This window comes from Sceloporus occidentalis, unplaced genomic scaffold, assembly GCF_023333645.1.
Source record: "Sceloporus occidentalis isolate IW3139 unplaced genomic scaffold, rSceOcc1.0.p SCAF_131, whole genome shotgun sequence".
Classification (NCBI taxonomy): Eukaryota; Metazoa; Chordata; class Lepidosauria; order Squamata; family Phrynosomatidae; genus Sceloporus; species Sceloporus occidentalis.
Genome location: NW_028317111.1, coordinates 1,467,353 through 1,487,167, shown reverse-complemented (window position 1 = coordinate 1,487,167; position 19,815 = coordinate 1,467,353). Strand labels below are relative to the sequence as shown.

The 19,815-nt window shown below is 40.9% G+C and overlaps 1 protein-coding gene across 2 annotated transcripts; it reads left to right on the top strand.

Annotated features, from left to right (window-relative positions):
• Window positions 1–922: 922 nt before the first annotated feature.
• On the top strand, window positions 923–17,926 carry LOC149281497 (cytochrome P450 2K1-like). 2 transcript variants are annotated; one of them, XM_089499246.1, is made up of 9 exons: window positions 923–1,102; window positions 9,378–9,540; window positions 10,129–10,278; window positions 10,449–10,609; window positions 14,107–14,280; window positions 14,583–14,724; window positions 16,416–16,600; window positions 17,387–17,528; window positions 17,748–17,926. In XM_089499246.1, the coding sequence occupies exons 1-9, from the start codon at window positions 923–925 to the stop codon at window positions 17,924–17,926; spliced, it is 1,476 nt and encodes a 491-aa protein (XP_089355372.1). The 2 variants fall into 2 exon arrangements, with proteins under 2 accessions (XP_089355372.1, XP_089355373.1); XM_089499247.1 differs by lacking the exon at window positions 923–1,102 and adding an exon at window positions 8,453–8,533.
• Window positions 17,927–19,815: the final 1,889 nt, after the last annotated feature.

Below are 19,815 nucleotides of genomic sequence, written 5' to 3'. Positions count from 1 at the left end.
ATACAATTGTGTCTGATAATGGCACACAATTTACCTCATCAGAATTCAAAATCTTTATGGAAAGTAATCTTATTCGACATGTCACAATTGCACCATTTCATCCATCCTCAAATGGTCAAGCTGAGCGTATGGTTCAGACCACAAAAGACTCACTCAAGAGAATTATTGCAAAACATGTGACACCATGCTCAAGCACCGGTAGGAGTCCAGCAGAGCTCCTCATCGTTTACATCCTGATTTGACGTCTGAGCTGCAATTCACTGAGCGCTATAATGTTTCTACTGTGAGAGTATTTGTACCTGACAGTGCTGTTTATGTGAGGAACTATGCTTCTGGGCATAGATGGATACCTGCACAAGTACTTGTGGCCACAGGACCTTTGTCATACAAAGTACAGACTGCTGATGGTAGAATATTACGAAGGCACATAGATCAGATCCGGGAATGAAGTAACGAGATTGTGCCTGCTGCGGGTCCCAGTCGTACTGGGTCTCCTGTGATGCCAGATGTTGGTGAACCACTAGAAGATACAGGTGTCAGTTCTCCAGGAGTTGTTGTTGCAGAGCCAGTTCCTTGTAGTCCACAGGACAGAGCACAGGACAACGGCCAAGCTGATGGTCCAGGCGAACCTGCTCCAACCTTGGGGCGGCCAAGAAGAAATATTCACCCTCCCTATTATCTGAAAGACTTTGAGGTCTAGGGGGGAGGAGTGTTATGTATTGGGGTACTATGTAGTCTGTTTTGCCAGTAGATGGCAGCATAATGGAAATGTGCACTTGTTCTGTTGTGTTAGGTCTCTTGTGTATATATCTTAATGTGTTGCATGTGGTTTGTGAGCAACATCTACATAACATTCAAATACGCAAAAATAACATTTGTCTATTTTTTCATTCTGTCTCCTCTGTAAAGGTGCTGCTAAAAAATGATTCCCATTGATCCTGCCACAGTACTTTATTTCTTAGTTATGTGTGTGTTTTTCCTGTATTTTTCCTTCAATTGGAGAAGTGTTGATCGGCATTTAGCTCCAGGACCAAAGCCTTTGCCACTTATTGGGACTTTGCACCTTGTGGACCTATGGCAACCTTATGATTCACTTAAACAGGTAATGTTAAACCAACAAAAATCATGATATATTAAAATCATGTTGACATACATGATAACACTCAATGTTCATTGATCTGGAGACTTCTGCTTTCCTCTTCGTCTAAAAGTATTATAGCAGGCCATGAAGTGAAGTTTGTTGGATCTATACTAAGGGGAATGAGATAGGAGGTTTAGGTAAAAAGACAAGCGTAATTTGGTGCTTTTGGGTACAAATGGATAACTCATTAAATATCTAGAAAATATTCTCACAAGTTTGGGGGTTTGTGGCTAAAAAACTCAAAAGTCAAAATAAAGGTCTATTTTTTTCCAAGTTGAAGATATTGTGCTAAATGTAGCGCCCTGTTGACTTGGCATGATCCAGTCTATTCATGTTTAGGATTTATGTGTTTTTTTTATTAGTTATGTAGCAAATATATGTATATGGTTTTTTGGGTTTTTTTTTGCAGTTATCAAAGAAGTATGGATCCATATTCACTATTTATTCAGGAACAAAGAGGTCAGAGGTGCTGTGTGGTTGCGAGACCGTGAAAGACGTTCTCGATAATCACGCTGAGGCATTTTCTGGAAAAGCCCATATGCAGATCTTACAGGATTACTCACAAGGGTATGGTAAGTAAAATCAATAGTACAAATCCTAAAACCGAGAGAAATAATAAATAGTCCTATGGGCAATGCAAACAGGTTCAAATGCCACAAAACATATTACATGAAGGGGAGGGTGGAAGACAGCAGAGTGCTTTGAAGTTGCACTAGTTTTGCTAGTGTGAACTAAAGTCCAACTCACAAATTTACTAAAGTCAACACACAAAACACTCTTTGCTTGCAAGCAATTGCCTGCTGGAGCTTCCAGTTAATGCAACTTGAAGACAGCAAGCAATTTCTTTGCCTGAGAGTTACAAATGCCGGATGGCTCAAGCATCATTAAAAGGAAAGTTAAGAAATCAGGGTTCCCTGTTTCCCCCATTTAACCAATGGTGAGAGTCATTATATAAATCCCCTCTTGCCCAACCACATGTGCACGGGGGTATTGGAAAATGACATCACATTTTGGGGCGAAAGTGTCCAAATATAACCCTCACCCCCTGCTCAGAGGGGGGGGGATTATAAATGTTAAAATCATCCTACGGCCCAGTAATAAAGCAGCACACGGAAAATGCTCACTGTCTAGTAAGTGTTAGGTAAAGCCCCTAAATGTTTAAATCAGAAAAGACCAACAACCCTTTGCTCTCCTGCTAGCCAGCTGTGAAAATAGAATTTTCCTTGTTTAAATTCCACGTATTGATATATTCCTCCCAGGTGTTTTTTTTTCCCATGATGAGAACTGGAAAGTAATGAGAAGCTTTATCCTCTCAACACTACGAGATTTTGGAATGGGAAAGACAATCATAGAAAATAAAATTAACGAAGAATGCGATTGCTTGGTGGAAAAACTACATTCTTACAAAGGTTAGAGCTGGCTTGTACTAATGCATTTGGGTTTGTTTATGTCAGGGACTGGGTCCATACAGACGACTGTAAAGACCCAGAGCGCCCAAAGATGGAGTTCAGGAGGTATTGCGCAGTAGTGGAGTTAGACAGGGCCTGGTGCAGGGCGACCACACTCACCCGGGTGTTGAGCACCTAGGGTTGTGCAGCCACATACCAGCACCCTGACATAGCAGCAGATGTATTCCAGAACAGAGCAGAACCAAACTTGGCTGGATGTGGAAATCCAAACTAAACTTGGATCTGACAAAACGAACAGAACGTGGAGATATCCTGCAGGCACCCTGGAGCAGGCATGAGACATAGCACTGGAATCATGTGCAGGATGCTGCAGGCTGGGAGTATGGAAGCTAAGCAGAGTATCAACAGAAACGTAGCAAGCAAGGAGGACAGAGCAAGGAACAGGGAGACCAAGTAAGGAACATAACCAGACAAGACATACATGATACAGGGCACAACAAAGGACAGGGAACAAGGCAAGGAACACAGGGGAAGGAGTGAGGAGCCGGAATCCTCGGACGCTTCTCCTTTACACAAGGATAGGACATATTAACTGGGACATGGGGAGAGGAGAGAGGAACCAGAATCCTCAGATGATTCAGGGAAGGAGGGCAAAGGTACATAAGAGACAGACAAACATGAATACAGGAACTAGCCTAGGACTATGAGATAACAATTGGAGATTCCGTCACATGATATGGCCATAGTATGCTTAGGCCACCACTACGCCAAAGTACTCCAATGACGGTGGGTCCTAACACTAATCACTGCTGACAGTGGTACGAAACAAACCAAACAAACATGTAATCCAAACATGTAATCCAAACATGTAATCCAAACACGTAGCACCGAGACATACCTTTAGACTGCAGACTGAGACAAACAGAACACACGGGTGGGGCAAACCTTATAAAGGAAACAGAGCTGAAGCAAAGAGCTGAAGCAGGAGCAAGGAATGGAAGATCAGAACAGAGCAAAAGGAAATCCAGGAATGGATCGAAGCAAAACAGGGAAACTGAAGCAAGAGCGAGATATGCAGCTCCGCAGCCTGGGTAGGACTTGACACATGTGCCGTTTCCATGTGTTTATTTGATCTATACCTGAACTACAGGGTGTAAGTAAAAGAGCGTATGGTTTAGTGAATGAGGGGACAAAGGGACTCTGGGGATGATTACAGGGGAGAGGACCTCTCGGTCCAGGACTGACTCTTACAGTCTTCTCCTGATCTGCAGTCAGTGTGGCAAATATTTTTTTTGGTGTGGTAGCAGAGGGAGTGATTGCATGCAAAGAAGCGTTGAGCGGGGCCCAAGGAAATGCTTGGGTAGGGTCTAATTTTTTCACTATAAAATATATTGGCAACAGGGTCTAATATTTATATATATTAGCAGCAGGGGCAATATTTATATATGTTTTGGCAGCAAGGGCTAATATTTATTTATATATTGGCAGCAGGGTCTAATATTAATATATATCAGCAGCAGGTGATAATATTAATATATATCAGCAGCAGGTGATAATATTAATATATATCGGCAGCAGGGGCTAATATTTATTGGCAGCAAGAGCTAATATTAACATATATTGGCAGCAGGGGTTAATAATGTTTATTGGCAGCAAGGTCTAGTATTTATATTCATATTGGCAGCAGGGGCTAATATTTATATATATATATTGGCTGCAGGGGCTAATATTAATATATATTGGCTGCAGGGGCTAATATTTGAATATATTGGCTGCAGGGACTAATAATATATATCGGTAGTAGGGGCTTATATTAATATATATTGGCAGCAGGGTCAAATATTAATATATATCGGCAGCAGGATATCATTTTTATGTATATCGGCAGCAGGGGCTAATATCAATATATATCTGCAGCAGGGGTTAATATTAACATATATCGGAAGCAGGGTGTAATATTTCTATATATTGGCAGCAGGATCTAATATTTATATATATATATATATATATATATATATATATTGTCAGCACGGGCTAATATTAAAGAATGAAAAATAACTAAGTACATATTATGTAGTTAAAAATGCACGTCTAACGTGTGTGTGTGTGTGTGTGTATGTATATATAGATATATATATATATATATATATATATAAGTCCAAAATTAACAATTGCACACCAATTACCACTTTTTTAGCCCGTGCCAAGTAGCTGCAACAGCAAATCATAAAACATCCAAAAAAGTTACCGGCACTCCAGGGACTTCTTTAAATAATCACTCGAGAAACTGCAGTTTTCTAATCAACGTTTCAGTCTGTTTATTAGACTTTCATCGTCCTGATAAAAAGCCTAATAAACCGACTGAAACGTTGATTAGAAAACTGCAGTTTCTCGAGTGATTATTTAAAGAAGTCCCTGGAGTGCCGGTAACTATTTTTGGATGTTTTATATTTATATATATATATATATATAGTGTATATGTACCGTTTTATAATCGGCCCCCCTACTTTGGTCCCTGGCCCCCCATGTGCCCCCCCTAAATATGAAAGCTGGAGACGCCACTGTTCATTACTATATATATATATATAAATATATATATATATATGGCAGCATATCTAGGGGGCAGAGAGGCATATCTATAAGTAAAGTGCATTAAAGTGGCTATTGGTTTTCTGTTTATATGTAATATATGTTGACTAACTGCATAATAGATACCAAAAATGTTAAAATACAATGTGTTAGTTAGAATACTGTTTTACTATTCCAATAATGTGTATTTTTTCCAAAAAATCTAAATTATTCTTTAAAAAAGCACCTAACTTTTAGGGTGTGGCCTATATTCGGGTGCAGTCTATAATCGAGCCAAGACGGTATATTATTTTACATTTTTATATTACACAAAAAGTAGTTGGAGCTTTATATAAGAAGCCTTGATGAAAATAACTGCTCATCAAGTATGTCCTGATTAAATTAATTTTACCTATAATCGTTAGTATATTCTGATTGAACATTGCAACAGAATAGGATAGTGAGATATGGTGATTTTATTGTTACCATCCTGGTTATTAGTCTATTGTCTCTCCAGACACAGTAGCTATGGAGCTAGAGCGCGATTCTTCCTTATGATAAGAAAGATGGCACCTTGAGACGATGTATTTATTATCGGGATCTGCCTATTATTACTGTATACATCTCTGGGGGTTATTACTGTATACAGCGCTGGGGATTATTACTGTATACAGCTCTGGGGGTTATTACTGTATACAGCTCTGGGGGTTATATTACTGTATACAGCGATGGGGGGATAACTTATTACTGTATACAGCGCTGGGGGTTATTACTGTATACAGCTCTGGGGGTTATTACTGTATACAGCGCTGGGGGTTATATTACTGTATACAGCGATGGGGGGATAACTTATTACTGTATACAGCGCTGGGGGTTATTACTGTATACAGCGCTGGGGGTTATTATTGTATACCGCTCTAGGGAGTTATTACTGTATACAGCACTGGGGGTTATATTACTGTATACAGCGCTGGGGGATTATTACTGTATACAGCGCTGGGGATTATTACTGTATACAGCTCTGGGGGTTATTACTGTATACAGCTCTGGGGGTTATATTACTGTATACAGCGATGGGGGGATAACTTATTACTGTATACAGCGCTGGGGATTATATTACTGTATACAGCGCTGGGGGGTAATTATTGTATACCGCTCTAGGGAGTTATTACTGTATACAGCACTGGGGGTTATTACTGTATACAGCGCTGGGGGATTATTACTGTATACAGCGTTGGGGGTTATTATTATTGTATACAGCGCTGGGTGTTATTATTGTATACAGTGCTGGGGGGGTTATTAACCTCCAGCACTGTACACAGGGGTTTATGCTCAAAGAGAAAAAAAAAAAATTTCATGAGCTTCCCCTTTAAAAGAAAAATACAGCTTTGGGGAGTGAACTAGAAAGAATGATCACTGGTTGGACTGGTTTGGAATGCAGATGTTTTGTAACAAACCAGTTATTTAAACGTTTTTATGCAAGGCTGGTGTGATGTTAACAGAAGGAGCACAAGAGAACGCCGGTGAACATCTATAGTTCTGTAAGTAAATAGAATCTGGTAATAGCCGATATGCTGTACCCATTGAATACCATCATGGGTCCCTGGAGTGTTTGTGGTCCTGATTTTGGTTTAGGGGGTAAAGCATCCTGATCGGCCACACTTACTAGTGTCCACATATGCCGACAACCCAAAGCTGTCCATGTCTCTAGCTGCACCTCCCAAAACAGGTGCCGTGATTTGGTCATGTAAAATGTTGGTGGATATGCAAACTCGAACGGGGAGATTGAATCTACAGTCACTAGGGGGACACACATTTGTAAAATGCACTTTGTACGCCATAAATCCCGTGGCATTCACACACTCCACTAACACTGCACACTTACACAACTCGCTGCATTCATAGAAATATACTCACAAACTCAACATTCAGAAATATGCACTCGCGCTATAACTCAGCCAGTCTGACGACATACTCAGGTGTCCATAGCAGTAGATGTATGTTGGAGGATGTAGAAGGGGCACGGCTGGACCTGGAAGGGGCACAGTTGGACACCCAAGAACCCACAGTCCTCACAGACACTCACACAACTCATAGACACTCACACAGATAAACCTTCTCAATGTTACCTATGTATACTTATCAGGGAAGCTGGATAGTCCGAACGACTACCTCCGCTGACTTGTGCTCCCTTAGCCTGGGACAACACACTTACCCCGGTTTCCCAGTCACTAGCCGAGACTCAGTGTAGGGTATAATCCAAAATGAAGACTGATTTATTTTAGACACAGGCGGCTGGATATATCCAGGAAAACACATATTAATATAATCAAGATATTGGGATACAAACCGCCCCCTTAATCTTCCTCCCAGAGACAACAGGGGCAGTAAAGGCATTAACAATACAATAGGGTCCCAACCTCCACTGTCTATTACTTGCCGAAATTTGTTCCAGGTAAATGTCTGTAGTGGAGGAGCTGGGAGGGGGGGACTAACTTATGTAACATATTAGTGCACCATGGGGGCGGGGGAACTGACTTCTACCACATAGTAATGCACCATGGGGGGGACTGACTTATACAACATAGTAGTGCACCATGGGGGGGGACTGACTTATACAACATAGTAGTGCACCATGGGGGGGGACTGACTTATACAACATATTAGTGCACCATGGGGGGGGACTGACATATACAACATAGTAGTGCACCATGGGGGTGGGGGAACTGACTTATACAACATAGTAGTACACCATGGGGGGGGTGGCTGACTTATACAACATATTAGTGCAACATGGGGGCGGGGGAACTGACTTATACAACATAGTAATGCACCATGGGGGGGTGACTTATCCAACATATTAGTGCACCATGGGGGGCTGACTTATACAACATAGTAGTGCACCATGGGGGGGCTGACTTATACAACATAGTAGTGCACCATGGGGTGGGGGAGGGAGAGTCTGACATTAAATTTACACAATGGCTTTCACTCCCTGGTCTTTTTAAAGTCAGGGCCCATAGTCGGTAGGGAGGAGGCCGGCTCTCAGGCCTCTGCAGTTGCCCCAGTGATGGAGGGTTCCGTCACAATATTGTTAAAATTCCTTGACATATTTGCCGGGTCAAAGCTATGTCCAAATGTTTAAATATCACTCGTAATTTTGCATTAAGCTTCACGACATGCACTAATTTATTTATTTTTGTCCCCTTTGTATAGGTTTTTCTAAAATAAAATGATTCCTGTTGATCCAGCCTCAGTACTTTTTTACTTTATTCTCTGTGTGTGTTTCCTATATTTTTACCGTTCTCGGGGAAAAAATATTTATTGGAATTTTCCTCCGGGGCCAAATCTAATATCAATCATTGGGACTTTGAATGTTTGGAATCTGAAGAGACCCTTTGATACACTTTTAAAGGTAATGTTTAATTAAGAAATTCCGCAATGGAAAAATCAACCAAAAATATGATGTATTACAATCAAGATGTCTAATTTATCTAATTTTGTTGCAATAAACCCCCCTTTATCATCTATAAGCCTTAGTATTATTCCTAAGGATTATGAAATAGCCTTAATAAACCAGAATACACCACCGGTAAGTACAGTGCTATGAATTCCGTTGAGGTCTGATCACAGCTCCCATATTGTCACCTTGAGACGCAGTAAAGTGGTGCGCCGATATATGACATCATATCTTGGCATTCGTCTTTACTCCATTGTGACTCCATTTACTCCATTAAGCCCCCCTGGTGTCTCACTACACAATGAGCCAGTTAGATGAGAGATCTTTGCTGTCCATAGCCTCCATAGACTTACATATACCTCATTAAAAGACCTCCATAGCCTCCATAGCCCTCATTAAAAGACCTCCATAGCCTCCATAGCCCTCATTAAAAGACCTCCATAGCCTCCATAGACCTCATTAAAAGACCTCCATAGCCCTCATTAAAAGACCTCCATAGCCTCCATAGACCTCATTAAAAGACCTCCATAGCCTCCATAGACCTCATTAAAAGGCTCTGTGTGCCTTTAAGACACAGCGCTGGATATGACGGCATATCCCAGCGCTCCGTTTCTTAAAGGCGAACAGTGCTTTTTATTGTATTGTATGGGATGCCAGCCATGCCGTGGACCTAGGGCAGCACCCAAGGTAAATATGTCACTAGCCCCAACTATAGCCACCCCTCCAACGGAGATGCCTTGGTTTAAGGAACTGAATTGTTGATAGGGTATTATGTTGTTTTTCTTATTTTCCTTTTCAGTTATCCAAGCAGTATGGTTCAATATTCAGCATTCAGTTAGGTGCTGAGAAGATGGTGGTGCTGTGTGGTTACGACACCGTGAAAGATGCTCTTGTTAACCACGCAGAGGCATTTTCTGGACGGGCCAACATACCAATCTTCCACAATGTATCTCAAGGATATGGTAAGTAAAATAAACTATACAAACCTTAAAACTTATAGTGATCCAAGCGCAAATACCAAAAACATATTACATGAAATGGAGGGCAGGTGACAGCATCTACATTATTCCCCGATATCCACATCAAAGCAATGTCCGGGACAGAAACTACCGATAAGAAACTCTCCATGTAAAATTAGTCTAGATAAATCATAGTCATGTTTGACAGTGGTGGTTATACCATATAAGATGCTCAGGTAGTTGCTCAGAGCCTCCATTTTTTTTTCTGTTTAGGGCCCTTTCCAGGAATAAATTTTGTCTTATTCCTTAACGTTTGGCTGTCAATTCTACCATCCTCTTAGTCTGCCTTTTTACGCACAGAGACTAGACACGCCATTGGTGTTTTTTTATTTATTTATTTAATAAGGTTTTATGGGTAAAAAATAAAATTAAAATGTGTGGATTATTCTTCATACGTTCACTAATTTTTTGCTAAATTTTGATCTATTTTTTGGGCAAAAAGTTTGATCTGTTGATTAAAGATCGGTAAAAAAATGTCTTTGTTATTGTTCGCCTTACATGTGTTGATAGATTTTAGCCATTTTTTTTAAGGTGTGGCTTTTTCCCACGATGAAAACTGGAAAATCATGCGAAGGTTCGCCCTTTCTACACTACGAGATTTTGGAATGGGAAAGAAAACCATCGAAAATAATATTAACGAAGAATGTGAATCCTTGGTGGAAAAAATCAATTCCTACAAAGGTTAGAGTTTGTTTGAAATAATGCAGTTGGGTTTGTTTCGAAACGAATTCTAATATCTGATACAAAATTCTGATACAAAAATATAGTTTTGCACATTTTACATTTGTTCTTGCACTTTTATTAATCATCCCCATTGAATGATTGGCTGTTTTATTGTTGATTCTTTCCAGGAGAGCCTTTTGATAACACCATGTTAGTGAATGCTGCTGTGGCCAATATAATTGTGTCCATAATTCTTGGCCATCGATTTGAATATGACAACCCAACAATTTTAAGACTCATGCATTTAGTAAATGAGAATGTGAGACTTGCCGGGAGACCTTCGGTGCTGGTAAGTTGCCTCCATGCCTTCTTTTCACATTGATCTTGATCCATGGTACTCTAGAAGTACGCTAAACTAACTAATGCTTGAAGCACCCAGTCGCGCATGCACGTGAGGGGGTCTTATTAGACTGCGATGTATTTATGTCTTATATGAGGGACGGTGTCAATTCCTTACTAAAATCGAGATAGGCGATATCAACAGCTCCTCCCTGGTCTATTATCTTGCCCAGTCAAAAAAATAGACTAACTTAATTTGACAGGACCTCTCTGTAGTAAACCTGTGATGTCCTTCCTAACACAGGATGCCACTAAGGCTCTTGTCCATGCCCGCATTGTTTCCCGCCTTGATTATTGTCTAAGCTAGTCTTCATCACACCCCTCTCACCCCTCTACAATCCACCATGAATGCTGCTGCTAGACTTATCTTCCTCTCCCATCGCTTTACTAACGTTTCTCCCCTGTCAGTCTCTTCACCGGCTGCCTGTGAGCTTCAGGATTCATTTCAAAATCCTCACTCTTACTTTCAAAGCCCTTCACAGCGGTTCCCCTCCCTACATCTCCTCACTCATCTCTAAATAAGCTCCTAACCGGTCTCTCCTCACTCATCTCTAAATTCACTCCTCACCGGTCTCTCCTCACTCATCTCTAAATACCCTCCTAACCGGTCTCTCCGCTCATCCAATGATCTCCTTCTATCCTCTCCTCTGATTTCTCGCTCTCATGCACGCTTACAAGATTTCTCCAGGGCTGCCCCTATCCTCTGGAACGCTCTCCCCCGGCCACTCCATCTCTCCCCCTGCCTTCGGTCCTTCAAAAAATCCCTCAAGACCCACCTCGTTAGGATGCTTAAAACATCGCACATTAACGCCCCCCATATTCTTACTTATAGCAGTGTGACTGGTCCATCCATAACAACGGCACTGTTACCTTATACCTATCCTAAGTAACACATCCTAATTCCCTCTAGATTGTAAGCTCCTTTGAACAGGGCCCCTCCTCACTTGTTGTTTCTGTAAGTCAATTTGTTAAATACTACTTGTTATGTTCTGTCTACCCTTTGTACAGCCCTACGGAATTTGATAGTGATCATGCAAACCATTCACTTTCAGATATTTAGCAGGGTTTCCATGTATTTGCCAGCTACTGATGTAAGACTTACTAGTCCAGGGGCATCCAACATGCGGCCCGCGGGCCAAATGCGGCCTGCGAGACCTCGAGGTGCGGCCCGCGTAACATCGGCAGCCAGGGCAACCTATCTTACGCGGGCCTCACCTCGAGCCCTGCTACTTACCTGTGGGAGGGTCTTTTGTACTGCAAAGAGGAAGCGGAACCCAGCAGAGTTCACGTGACATCACATGACTCTGCTCCAGTCCTGCTTCGTCTGTGCAGTACCAGAGAAGGCAGAGGGAGCCCGCGCCCCCTGCTGAAGTCTGTGAGCGGCATCGATGAGCTGCAGTCCAGGTAAGGGGGTGGGGAGGGTGTTTGAATGAGTATGCGTGACTGAGGGAATGAATCTGTGAATTAATGAGTATATGAATGAATGAGTGTGTGTGATAGCATGGATGTGTAAGTGCTGGAACCTAGGCATGATGGGACTGTGATTGCTGTTAGCAATCACACTCCTATCATGCCAAGGCAGCATGCCTTACAGCCACTCTGTGCCAGCATGTACTGGCTGACTTGGCATGATAGGAGTGTGATTGCTAACAGCAATCACAGCAATCACAGTCCCATCATGCCTAGGTTCTAGCAGTTACTGGTTGGATATGTAAGTGCTGGAACCTAGGCATGATGGGACTGTGATTGCTATTAGCAATCACACTCTTATCATGCCAAATCAGCCAGTACATGCTGAAACCTAGCTAGCTGCCCCTTTGTGTATTGATGCTGCCAGCAATATGGGGTCTGCACATCACTTACAGCCACCCTGTACCAGCATGTACTGGCTGACTTGGCATGATAGGAGTGTGATTGCTAACAGCAATTGCTAACAGCAATCACAGCAAGCACAGTCCCATCATGCCTAGGTACCAGCATTTACTCGTTGCCTGGGTGTGATAGGAGTGTGATTGCTGTTAGCAATCACACTCATATCATACCAAGTCATATTGCAATTTTTTTTGTCCAATTGTGGTGTGTTACCTACTTTTATTAAAAATGTCAGTTTTTATTATTATTTTTAAAGGTAGGGGGTCATTTTCAGTTTTGGCTAAGTGAATGTTTTGGTCCAGAAGTTTCATTTTGGTGCATCCCTAGAATAAATAGAACTATTTCATTTTTAATTATCCTGAATTTGTAGTCACAAAACTTTCTAGTTCCAGAAATCAGTGAGAGGAAAAGTAAAGGTTTTGTGTCATTTACTTTATTTTAATCTGCATATTTTATTAAAGGCCACATTTTCTCACAGTGAAAAATGAGTGCGGCCCGCGCACGTATACAATTCTAATGAAGTGGCCCACTGTAGAAAAAACTTGGACACCCCTGTACTAGTCTGTAGCTGGCTGAATCTCACCTGCTATGTTTTTTGCAAAGTGGGACTACAGGTGCCAACCTCCAGTCTTCTGAAACTACTCCTGCCATTAGCGACTGATTAAATAAGTATGAAAGTATCAACGATCGCCTCCTAAACTTCAAAGGTTTCGCTGAAATGCCTCGATCACGAGGCATTCAGCGATACCGAACTCCCACCCCAGGACGCGCTGAACACATATCGGGGTGTTTTATGACAAAAAATGACTACCACAAAGTTTAACAAAGACTGGTGGTAGAATTAGTGCATGGAAAGAGTTAAAATACTAGCATTTCAAATACCCTGGGGCTTCAAAGATACCCAAAATGGCACATGGGGGAAGAATTACCAGATTTGGAAAAAATGGCTTTGAAATAGCAAAACGCTACCTGTAATTATTGCCCCATAACGTGCAGAAAAAAAGCAAAAAAAACATAAAAACATTGGGTATTTCTAAACTCAGGACGAATAGTAGAATCTATTTAGCAGGTTTTTTCATTACCTTTTATAGATGAGTAAAAGATTTTTCATGGAAAAAGTGATTTTTTTCAAAATTCTTCACCATATTTTATACTTTTTTTAATAGTAAATAATATGATACAATCAAAACAATGACATCTAAAGAAAGCCCTTCTTGTCCTGAAAAAAACAAAACAATATATAACTTGTGTGGGTTCAGTAAACGAGAAAGAAAATTACAGCTAAACGCGAGCAGCGCAGAAATGTTAAAAAACAGCCATTGTCACAAAGGGTACAAAAAATAAAATCAGCCTTTGTCACGAAGGGGTTAAAAGAGGTCAATACAAATGATGGCCAGGGTGCCCCTTTATGCCAGATCTAGATATAATTTAGGCTTCCGTAGCCTACTCCCCTGTAGGACTGGATATTGCCCACGTACCTGCGCCTTCTACCTAGATGTGTTCATTTCACAAGAAAAGCCATTGGAAATGTTACGACCTTAACTAATACATGCAAATTGTATTTTCTTGCCATAGCTGTACAACTCCTGTCCCTCTGTCCTGCACTGGATGCCTGGAAGCCAAAAGATTTACAAAAATGCCAATGAGTTAAAGATCTTTATGAAGGAGACTTTCATGAACCACAAGAAACAACTAGATATTAACGACAAGAAAAATCTTATTGACGCGTTCCTTGTCAAACAACAAGAGGTAATGGTGTATTGTTACATGTTAATTTTATATATTCGGCTTTACCAACAAAAATGAGCAAAAAGGTGATAATTAAACCATAACATTGGTCACTTCATCAAGTCCCCAAAATGTATCCAAAAGCATAGTATTAAGTTATATATATATATATATATTATACACTATATGACCAAAATGTATGTGGACACCCCTCGTAATTATTGGGTTTAGGTGTTTCATTCACACTCATTACATAGCCACATAGGCAGACATCGCCATAGACATCGTAATATTTATTTATTTACTTATTTATTTTATTACAGGAAAAGCCTAATCCGGAATTCTATTTCCACAATGAAAATCTAACGATGCTTGTGATTGATTTATTTGTTGCCGGGATGGAGACGACCTCGACCACCCTCCGGTGGGGCCTTCTTTTAATGATGAAATATCCGGACATTCAAAGTAAGATAACTAAATATATATATAGATTTCGTAGACCTTCCAGAGAGTGATGATTTAATTAGATATTTGACAATGTATACATCTAAAGAAAGGCCCAGGATAGTAGACCGGAATATAAAGTAAGTCCGAAGCAATCGGGTGAGACACATCTAGCTGTACCTTCATAACAAGGCGTTATCAGATTGTCGTTGTCAGATTGAAAGAATTGGGTGAAACTGGAGAGATCACCAGTATGAATCCAGTAGACATTAAAAAAACACAACAAATAATCTAAAATAACAGTCCGTCGGTTAGACCGCTATCCTGAATTCTGCTGTGATGGTGAGGTTTAATATTTTAGAAACTTCTATATGGCCTATCCATTGTATCGCCTGCATGAGAAATGTTTGCAGCATGTGCAATTTAATTGATATAGAAGTAAAAAGTAACAACGGAGAAAAACATATGCTTAAATGTACATTCTGACATAGTCTGGCTTAGACCAACTAGACCTAGGGCCGCCCGTCTATTCGCCCTTCTTGTATGGCAAGCAAGTCTCCTGGTATGCCGCTGCTCAATAAGTCTTCTACCCAGTTAACATCTATTTACTAATACCAGCAATGTCTGCCTTTAACAATGACGTTTTCCCATAGACACAATTACACAATTAAAATATTTCCTTATGTGGTAATATTGTTTTGTTGGCTTATGAAGAGTATAGAGTTTTCCTTATATATGATAATATTTTAATATACCGTATTTGCTCGATTAAATCTGAATATTAATTTAGGAAAAAAAGAAAAAGCCTGAATATAAGACGACCCTATAGGAAAAAAGTTTTACCAGTAAATGTTAATTCATGTAAACAATTTTTTTTAATAAAAGCTATGATTGAGAAAAATATTTTGGTTTTATTTCCTTCTATTTTCCAACCTGCCCCCCCAATTATGCACATTTGCCCCAGAAATGCCTTATACCCCCTATATGCCACTGTGCCCCATGATATGCCTTTTAACCCTATATGCCACTGTGCCCCATGATATGCCTTTTGACCCACTATGTGCCACTCTGCCTCCAGAAATGCCTTATACCCCTATATGCCACTCTGGCATTAAGGGGGTTAAAAGGCATATTATGGGGCAGAGTGGCATATAGGGAGGTTTAAGGCATTTCAGGAGGCATTAAGGGGGTTAAAAGGCATTTCATAGAACACTCTACCTCCAGAAATGCCTTATGCCCCCCATTTAACACTTCCCCCGGCCCCCCCAAACTTACCGGTGCTTTTGACTCCCCTGTCATGCAGCCGGGGCAGCGTGTAGATGTCTACGAGATTCGCGTAGACAATTTACGCTGCAGCCAGAAGGAGGTGTGGCTAGCAGCGGGGGTTGTCTGCGTCCATCGCGCAGACCTTCCCCGACTGTCAGAGAGAATTCCCCGCACGCTGCCCCGGCTGCACACCGGGGACTCAGACGCACCGGTAAGTGGGGCGGGGGGGGGGTACAGGAGGATCCAGGTCCCCTGCAGCTGCGGGGGATCTGGATCTTAGTCGTCTCATAGTCAGACATATTTGAGGTCTGATTGTAAGACTACCCCGATTATAAGACGAGGGGTATTTTCAGAGCATTTGCTCTGAAAAAAACCTCGTCTTATAACCGAGCAAATACGGTATATAACGCTTAAATGGGGTACTTTACTACCTGCATTCTTTGTAGAAAAGGTCCAAGATGAAATAGACAGAGTGATCGGATCTGCCCAGCCTCAAGCAGAACACAGAAAGCTAATGCCGTATACCGACGCCGTTATTCATGAAGTCCAAAGATTCGGTAACATTGTACCAATCAGCATTCCGCATGCAACTACTCAAGATGTAACATTCCGGGGATATTTTATCCCAAAGGCAAGTATCTGAGTTTATAGCCGGATGAAGACATAAAAACCCCGCTCTGCTTTAAATGTTGAGGCTAAATTCAGGGTAAACATTATTATTACAGTTCCATGTGAACTTAAAGAGTCACTAAATAATTAAATGAATATAAGGGGATGTATAATAACCGGGGGGTGGGAATTTAGGACCTGACCTCAGCCCTGGTTGAAATTCTACAGTTGAGTTATTTCAGAAACCTGTGTAATGGTGATTACAATGAAACTAATACACCCAATATGTATTAGAACCCCACCTTACGTCTATGGGAAGAGTCATCATAACTTCATGTTCTGAGGACCTACAGGGGTATCATACGCACTTTAATCCATATGATGGCTGAGTGTAAAAAATATAAATATATATATATATATATATATATATATATATATATTAACCATTGGAATACACAGAGGGACCCAACCATGCATTTTTCCCCACTAGTTGCTTGCCTTGCAAGAGACTCCAAAAACATCTCTTCGGTAGCAATGCATATGTGCGGGATACTCACCGCCAGCCTACTCCGGCACATACATAGCAAGCGATTGCCTCCCTGGAGTTGAGCATCATGAATGCTGATGAAAGGACTTAGTAAGTATGTGCGCTCATGTGCGGTGAGGGTGATTAGGGCAGTATTTTGCCCCTTTAGGAAACGCATCACAGGCTGTAGACGTTCTTAGTTATTAATGAATGTATTCTCTTGTACCATGACCAACAGAGGGTATTGAGTGAATCGTGTGGAATTACCTTTTTTTTTTATAGGACACTCAAGTCATCACAGTACTGACGTCTGTACTAAAGGATAAAGCTCACTTTGAGAAACCCGACCAGTTTTTCCCACAACATTTTCTAGACTCTGAAGGAAATTTTGTTAAGAATGAAGCATTTATGCCTTTCTCTGCAGGTAAACAATTTCCAAACATTTGCATCATGTTATATACCCTCAAGTCCTTCTAGATTTCTGGAAGTCCAGTTTGCTACGTGATGCATTACCTATTATGTCTTGTTAACCCATTATAAAACACTGCATAATATGATGATACTATGCAAATCAACAAATAATAATCATAGCTAATATACAAAGAAGCCTGTTAGATCATGTCATCCATTTCTTTATTTATAGGTCGGAGGAGCTGCGCTGGGGAAAATTTAGCCAAAATGGAACTATTCCTGTTTTTCACCAGGCTGCTGCAAAAATTCACATTCCAGCCCCTTCCTGGAGAAGACCTCGACCTCACGCCACTTTCTGGGTTTACCAACCAACCGAAACCTCATCATATGCATGCGCTACATCGCAGTTAGCACTAAACACCTGGACGGCATCCAATATTTTTTTACATTTCTTTTAATGTGGTATAAGCATTTTAGAATATGTGGCAATAAAATACCTGTTCTCCTGTTTTCTTCAATGACTGAATATAGTGCTACTTTTGAAGCAAAGAGAAGGACAATAAATACAGAAACATCTATAAATTGTGCAACGTAGAGTAAATAATAGTGATTTAGTGTTCCAAAGAATTTATAGACCATTGACTCCAATTCCCCAAAGGGCAGCCCAATGTTTTTCTTCAATAAGTGCTTTTTGAATGTCCTCAAGTAAAAAAAAATTACCTGGCGGCCCATGGGGCCAAGCAAAAAGTTGAAAACTAATTGTTAGCTATTCCATTTTTAGGAATATTTATGTAATCATAACCGAAAAATAGGATGAAATTCCAGGTTCTATTATTGTTTGTGAGGACAAAGCAACTTACAGAACTAATAGATGGCATTGACAGTGATAGAACCCATTGGAAGTACGAGATGCAAATGAGGCATCATCCTACTATTTATGAGATTTACACCCCTTTAAAATATAAGTTATGGTAACCACATGTCAGGTGTCCACGCCTACAATAGTCCACACAAGATATGAAAAGGGAATGGAATAGCATTTTGGTTGTTCCTTGTTTGGGGAAAGGACACGTTAAGGAGATGTTTCTCAGGAAGGCTGCAGCATTTGATTAGGGACTTGACATGAGGGATGAAGGAGAAGAGCAGAGTGAATTGTAACACCAAGACAGCAAGCGTGGTCTGTTGGGTGGATTGTGGCGTTCTTATTAGTGATTGAGAGTTCACATAACAGGACTAATCAGAAGCTCAGTCTTGAAGATGTTGAGCTTCAGGTAATGGGACACCATGACCATGATGATGCAAGTCCATAAAGACAGTTGGTGAGATGAGTTAGAAGAAAAGGTGAGATTTCAGGAAATTATCATGTCATCAGTGTTACTGAGAACCTATTAAGAACATATTATGTATGAGAAGGAGGCCGTATAGATGGAGAAGAGTAGAAGTAACAGATATGAGCCCTCAAAAACACCAAGTTCCAGGGAAGGATAAAGTAAAGGTGCAGTTAGAGAGGTATAACGAGGCAGGAGGGAAACCTGCAGGAGGTCAAGAGTGACGAAGGCTGTACTGAAGTCTAAGAGAATATGAAGAGAGAAGTGACCTTTTCTTTTAGAGATGAGGAGATCATTTGTTATTTTGGTGAGACTGTTTGTAGAGGGAAACTAGAATACTCGAGGAGGTGTCGGTGTGGCAGAGCCTGTCCTGGTGTGTGTGTGTGTGTTTGGGCGTCTGTGTGGCAGAGCCTGTCCTGGTGTGTGTATTTGGGGGTCGGTGTGGCAGAACCTGTCCTGGTATGTATTTGGTTGTCTGTTTTCTGGCACTTTATTTACTGTAGGAATAAATAGAACTATGTAATTTTTATTTATCCAGAGATAAAACGCCCTCCTGAATTTGAAGTTACTTCAGATGACAAAACTTTCTTGGCCCAGAAACAAGTGAGAGGAAAAGTAAAGGCATTGTGTTATTTACCCTATTTCAATCTGCATATTTTATTAAAAACGTTTAGTGGCAGTAAATTGTGGCTTCGGGCATCCTATGTATGATGACTTTTTTAGTGTACTGATTACTCTCAGTCCCATCCCATAAGATTCTATCCTATTTTATCTGCCGAACACTGATGTTCTCTTTATGCTGTACACATCGATGCAGAGGAGTTAAAATTCTGTATATCCTATTTATTTCTATAAAATGGCCACCAAAATCCTCAGCACCAGGCCCGTGATGCTCTTAATCCAGCCCTGATCAACTCAGTGTGCGTCAACCAGCTTAAATCCAGCGTGTACCCACAGTGTGGCTAAAAAGCC